The following is a 6422-nucleotide window of genomic DNA, read 5'->3' as shown; positions in this document are numbered from 1 at the left end:
GCCTACGAGATGGCAACCGAACCGACAAACTCGCCAGTAAGGGTTGCTGCATACTGGGGACCTACCTGCGTCTGCGAGATAGCAACCGAACCGACAAACCGTCTGGTACAGGTTGCCGCATGATAGGGGCACCTCTGCGCAACCTCTTCGTATACATATAATGTTCTCTCCCGATACCAGGAGTAAAAATCCGACCAGAATTTGATACATACCAAAAACTACTCGTGCCACCTCTTCGCATATCATGTTCTCCTGATACCAAAATGTAAAATCTGGCCAGAATTTAGGAAGAAACAGATGGGAATGACTATGATTAATAATAGTAATAAATTAATAATATACGAGTGGGTTTATTCACAACCATTACCAGAAGACGAATTAGTGATAATTTTTACATTTATTAAACGCTACAATCTATCACAATAAACTCTCTTCCTCGTTCGTGCGAGGTTCGTATAGAAATATATTTGAATAAACACGCGCTAACTTCTACTAAAACGTAAATCGTATTCCGAGGGCGTGACTATCGGGATCGACGCAAAAATGTTTGCACACTTATATGATATATCTATAATCATTGTAGGTACACTGCATGTACATGTACATATATACAAGCTAGAACTGTAGTGGAAAACTTGAATCGAATCTTCATTATTTGTTTATGTTTATTGTATTTTGCTAGATATGTTATAAAGGCATAAAAGCTAGAAACTACGTATGTATGTACGTATTTGGTCCGATCCTTTCGTTAGCCCGATTCTGTTTCGAAAATATTTCAAGCTGATCGTGTATATGTGCAAGCGAATGGTTTGGTTTCTATTATCCTATTAGAACCGTGTACTCATTAAAGCTCGAACACTCCGTGGAAATGTTCAAGTTTGTTCTCGAAATTAAAAATAGATACGTAAGTACGGATTTACAAATTGAAGTTCATAGAACAAGTATGTATGTATGTATATATATATATATTTGTATATGTACGTATACATACTTGTGGTAACGAAATATGTATATATATGTATATAATTATTCGGAAGTATTCTCTGTCGATTCGTAGGAAATCGTTTTTATTAAATTACGTTTCTTCTCCCTAATTAAACTTAGCTAAAAATTAATGGTTTTATTTGTACTTACTGTTCTAAAAGTTTATCGTTAATCATCGCATCGATAAAGTACATATACATATATTTTATTGCACCAACCGATTTACCGCAGTCCGAACGAAAACAGCTTTGTCGTCGCTTTCTTCGCTAAACGTTCACTTCTGTCAAATCGCATTCACGGTAGAAAAATATAGGAGAACGGTGCTAGTGACGAAATCAAAATTCAGGCATATACGTGGATATTCCGCATTACATATCGCACGATCTGTGTGCGCCTACGATATGCAACACGAATATAGGAATGCGTGCGCGTCCTGTAATTTTGATGTACCGTCATTGTTCTTCGCAAAACTGTATGACCGACAGAGTTAATCTATAAAATCTATTGGAACTGATACAACGGTTTGTTCGCTTGTCCCGCGGGTTGCCGTCAAAGATGGGCAAAATTCTTATCCAGATATAAACGTCGAATAATGAATAAAAGATGAACAACTGTTTCCATTCACTATTCGTTAAATGAAAATCAGAATTTTAATTACACAGTAAAATACTTTACACCGAATAAATAAATATTGAATACTTCGATCAAGTAAACGCCACGAATAAAATTCTGCCCAGCTCTGGTTGCCGTTGATCACGCACTACCAAAAAAAAAAACAAAATAAAAAAAACAAAAAAAAAACAATCGCCTAGCAGGTATCGAGTAAGTACTACTGCTCCAACAATGAAATTTGTTCGTGCGCTTCACCATCGGAAATACTGAACGTTTCGATTCTCTTTCCGGACTGGATTATCTGCTTTTGTCATAGCTTCGTGTGCTTGACGCTGTCTGTCCAGTAATTCTGTATTGTCATCGCCTCTAACGAATTTAGGAACGAATCGTTATCCAAACTGTACATCTCCTCGGAGTTATCCTGAAGAACAAAAAGAAAAACGTGAGAATGTTCGACGAAAGTTTATCATTGCGATATTAGTCATCGACATTCGGGTTATCTGAGAACGAGTGAGAACTCATTCACAGCTATCGAATAGCAGATGAGACGAGGGGATACGAGTAACATCGGTCTTCTAAAATTTTAAAAAGGACCGTGTCGTTCAATTGATCTTGATACTTACACGAATAGTAGAATCATCGATATAGCCTGAACTATCGGGATTGCTGCATTTGTCGCTGTTGAGCGTCTGCGGCGGATTCAGGTATCTGCGTCTGAAACACGAATTTGTCATTAGATGCAATTCGAGTCGACGGAGCGATCGGTCATTCCACAACGAGCTAATTACCTGTACATAATGAACCCAAGGCTGCCCATTGTGCTAAGCAAAACAACGGTTAGCAGACAGCTTCCGGTAATAGCTGCGATGTCCACGGTGGATCTCGACGAACTATCCTGACTCGAGTTCTCGCTGCTGCTGTCGTTGTAGTCGGAGAGATGATCCTCCTGGATCTGATCCCTCTGGAAATCTTTGGGAAACGCGCTCCTTGCTCTGCTCAGACGCGTCGACTCGCTTACTCCGACTGAAAGATAAAAATCTGACTAAATAAGTAAACTACTCGATCCGATGGGAAAATAAAATTGAACTAATTGTAAGTTGTAGGCGACGAATTTACGTTAATTTTGTCAGACATTTAACAAAATGTCATGCACGACTTTATTAACTACATCTTAATAAAGAAGAGTGTCGCAGTTTACATTTGGCTCACCTTCGATAACTGAGGCAGCAGTGGCGAACATTTGCGGCTCGACGAACTCCTCGTCGATCTCGACGTCGTCGTCGGACCGATTGAACGTCCTGATGCCGGAACTGGCGGAGGACGAAGCTAGAGAAGAGGACGAGGACAGAAACGTCGAGGATTTCGTCTTGTTCAGTACCAGCCTGATTCTAGACACCTCTTCCTGAAGAGGCAGCACCGTGAGATCCTCGACTTGGTCCACGCTGGTGTTTCGGTTCCCGTTCTCGTCTACCTTCGTCTCCTGCTCGTATTTCGATCTGCCCGTCTTGTTCGTTAGGATCCAGGTGATCTTGGTGTCCTTCTTGGCGGGCGGATTTCGTACCCTGTCCAAAGTCTCCGTCGTTCGTTGGTCTGTCAGGGTTCTGAAAATCGTGTCGGCGTCTGCCGTGTTGCTGGCGTTCTTGCGAAATTCTTCTGGGACGGAGCTGGCGCTCGTCTCGGCGACGTTGCCTCGGATTGCCATGGGTGTCGCGATCGTGGTCGGCGATTGCCTGTCGAAGATCACGGCTGCGTTCGTGGGGGGATGAAGACCGATGGCCTTCGCTACGCGGAAGCTCTGTCGCGGTTCCGCGGTCTCGGCGTCTACGGAAGTTAGCTCGGACGTTGGTTCTGTGCTCAGGCGATCCTGCACCTGGCTGCGGGGCTTCGCCGTGCTAGAAGGCACTGGGTTCCCTAAGATCACTAAAAATTTCAGATATTTTCCTTTTTAGTTTACGAGCAAAACCGATATTATCGTTCGGGGCTCTTCAAGCTATTACCGTCATAGTTTATTTCGATTAGATTGTACAATTTACAATGTAAAGGAAATCATACGAAACAATAATCAGATGTTTTATTATTTAACGAGCAATTAAGAAACACTACGACTAATATACGCGATGTGACTGAACGTTTCAACTGCAATTAAAAGTTATAGTATGTTGATACGATGAGCTAAAGTCGCGGCTCATCGTAGATTGTACCCTTGTGAACGTGCGACGATAGTCCCTCAAATAAGGACTGTATAAAAGCTTTGTTTAATTAAATGAAAAAAAAAAAAAAAAACACTGGGTACGTTACAACTCAAAACAGGTATAGTCTTAATTAGTCGCTAAAGTATAGTCGAACTCCGATCCACGGAATGGTTTTAATTAATCGCTTTGTTTTCATGGTTCGCAACCGCGTGACGAGAATTCCGAAATAAAGGTGCGTCGCGGAACGAGGATAAAGGTATAATGAGTCACGGATTCTTCCTATAGTCGCTTAGACCTTGATAGTCGCGGAAAAAGGCACAATTTGCAATTTTCACGCGAAACGTGCTCGCGTGAATTTTATCTGGACCGTGAACGGGCCGGGCGAGCTCGCGAATGCGTGAAAGGTGTGAAAAGGCGCGAGAGATGTCCTTGATTCTAGCTGCTGTGTATTTAGAACGCACCGAGAAATTGAGCGGTAACCCAGAACCAGTGCATCCACCAATGCAGCGTCATCGCGTCATCTGCGTGTACCTGAAACAGAACAGACGCATATACGCGTTAGAAAATCGTCGGCTAGGCGCTTGCGCAACGACGGTGATTCGATTTATCGCAAACTCTCGACGAATGACTCACCGAGCAATTATTCTTTGGACTTTTCCGCGAAACCGTCGACAACGTTTTCTCTACCTGAGACAAAACGCGATGCAGAGACGTCTCAAGCCTTTATTCGAATAATAGATAATAAAAATGGACGTGGTCGTGCGGACTGCGAAAATGGTATTATTCGTTTCGAAGACGCGAGGTCTAGCAATTGACCCCTAACCAGGTCATTTATGGATTTTTTTTCTCTCTATATTGTTAGAAAATGACTGCCACCTATAGCGAACATGCGGCTTCTGATTGTAAGTTGAAACTGACTTGGAAAATCCGGTGGTATAGCGATACCTACTATACCGATCCATTCGTTGTAATTCTACAGGATGAACCACCTAAACTGTTACAGAGCGATAACGCCTAAGTTATCAGGAGAAAATTAGAAGGATCGAGACCGTCTATCTTATTCTTATACTTATTCTGAACCGTGAATTGTTATTAATATTTAAGTGAATGGTAAGTATTACTATACAGGATGAAGTAATTCACGTCCAGTTGTTTCAGAAATAAATAGAAACCAATAAATAACGAAGTATAACAGAACGAAGGTAGTATGCGAAACAAATATGGCGACATTCTCGAGGTAGTCTCGGTTGGTAAGCGTTACCCATGTAAGGCACAAGCCGCCAAATGTGTTTTTATCTCCTGAAACGCTGTCTGTGCCAACAAGTCTGTACTTCATGGATCTGGGTTAGGTTCGCTTTTATTTTTAGGTCAGGGAACTTCATATCGCCATAAATTGAAGAAGTGAAGGCTGCCTAGGACGCTCCGAAAAAGGTGTACGTTTCTTTTGGGGATATTAATTGAAATTTATTACCAGAAAACTGTTTGCTCGTCTCCAAAAAATTAATAAATATTATGTCCCTAAAAAATTAATAAAATTAATTAATATTAATAAATATCCATCTTTCGGTTCATCCTGTTTTGTTCAAGCTCCTTAAACGAAGCCTGGTAAAATAGTTTCATAACAGTTCCGATCGTTTCAATTACTCGAATAAAATTCGAATTCACATTCGTCGTGTATCCGAGCCATTAAAGTACTCGAATAATCATACGAATAAAGAAAAGTCGAACGAGAATGCTCGGTTTACGAGCAATCGATACTTTGAATTTCGGTAAAAATCATACGGTAATAAATACCCGGTGTCTCTTTCGTTCTTGACGCGTGTATTCATATTTCCGAGAGTCTGATATTTCGCGGCAACCTTCGAGGTTGAATTTCAGTTGTTCGCGGGACGTGGAGTCCAGTCGCGAAGGTCGATCTTCTCAGCGATGAAAATATGGAAAGTGAACGATGGCACGCGAGAAAAAAACGAGCTACCGAGATGCGCTTACGCAACAACGGCTTTTGTCGCGAGCCACCTCGAGGCGATCTTTGCCGGTCATAAAACACGTTTTCGTTGTCCAGGTCGGTTCTCAGGCCCGACAGGAACGCGACGTGCCCGTTGCATCTTCCTTCCAGGTTTATTAACCCGTAACTACATGCACCGAATTTTGTACGTTCGTATTCGCGCGAGGGTACCGAGCGCTTCGTGCAGAATTATGTAAATAAAAGCCGAAACGAGAAACGAGTTTTTAAATTTATCCATTTTCATCGATATTTCGAGGTAATCAAATAGAATTCGTTGAATTTTGTATCGGCAGAATATGAACGAACTATACGAATACTAAAATGTTCGAGTGGTCCAACAAAATGTAGAATCTGAATAACTACCAAGTTTATTCGTAGTATTCGAATATCTACTAATTGTAAGTTTATTCGTAGCATCTCTAGGAAGTTTCATTCGTAGTAATCGAATACTAACGAAATTTATTCGAAGTATTTAAATACCTAGGAAGTTTATTCGTAGCATCTGAGTGCCTAGGAAGTTTCATTCGTAGTAATCGAATACTAAGGAAATTTATTCGAAGTATTTAAATACCTAGGAAGTTTATTCGTAGCATCTGAGTGCCTAGGAAGTTTCATTCGTAGCATCTGAG

At 41.2% G+C, this 6422-nt stretch overlaps 1 protein-coding gene across 4 annotated transcripts in view; it reads right to left on the bottom strand.

Moving 5' to 3' along the window:
* Nucleotides 1-330: 330 nt before the first annotated feature.
* LOC128886946 (uncharacterized) overlaps nucleotides 331-6422 on the bottom strand; it is a 22880-nt gene continuing 16788 nt past the window's right edge. For 2 of the 4 annotated variants that reach the window (XM_054142241.1, XM_054142238.1), the window contains exons 2-6: nucleotides 4250-4319; nucleotides 2806-3507; nucleotides 2385-2619; nucleotides 2220-2310; nucleotides 331-2017 (exon numbers count right to left, since the gene is read on the bottom strand). In XM_054142241.1, coding sequence (XP_053998216.1) covers nucleotides 1907-2017; nucleotides 2220-2310; nucleotides 2385-2619; nucleotides 2806-3507; nucleotides 4250-4301 — 1191 coding nt within the window. In that variant the 5' untranslated portion in view covers nucleotides 4302-4319 and the 3' untranslated portion in view covers nucleotides 331-1906. Of the gene's footprint in view, nucleotides 2018-2219; nucleotides 2311-2384; nucleotides 2620-2805; nucleotides 3517-4249; nucleotides 4320-6422 lie in introns of all 4 variants that reach the window. The other 2 variants (XM_054142239.1, XM_054142237.1) reach the window with 1 other exon arrangement.

This window comes from Hylaeus anthracinus, unplaced genomic scaffold, assembly GCF_026225885.1.
Source record: "Hylaeus anthracinus isolate JK02 unplaced genomic scaffold, UHH_iyHylAnth1.0_haploid 11985, whole genome shotgun sequence".
NCBI lineage: Eukaryota > Metazoa > Arthropoda > Insecta > Hymenoptera > Colletidae > Hylaeus > Hylaeus anthracinus.
This window is presented reverse-complemented; position numbering and strand designations above follow the sequence as displayed.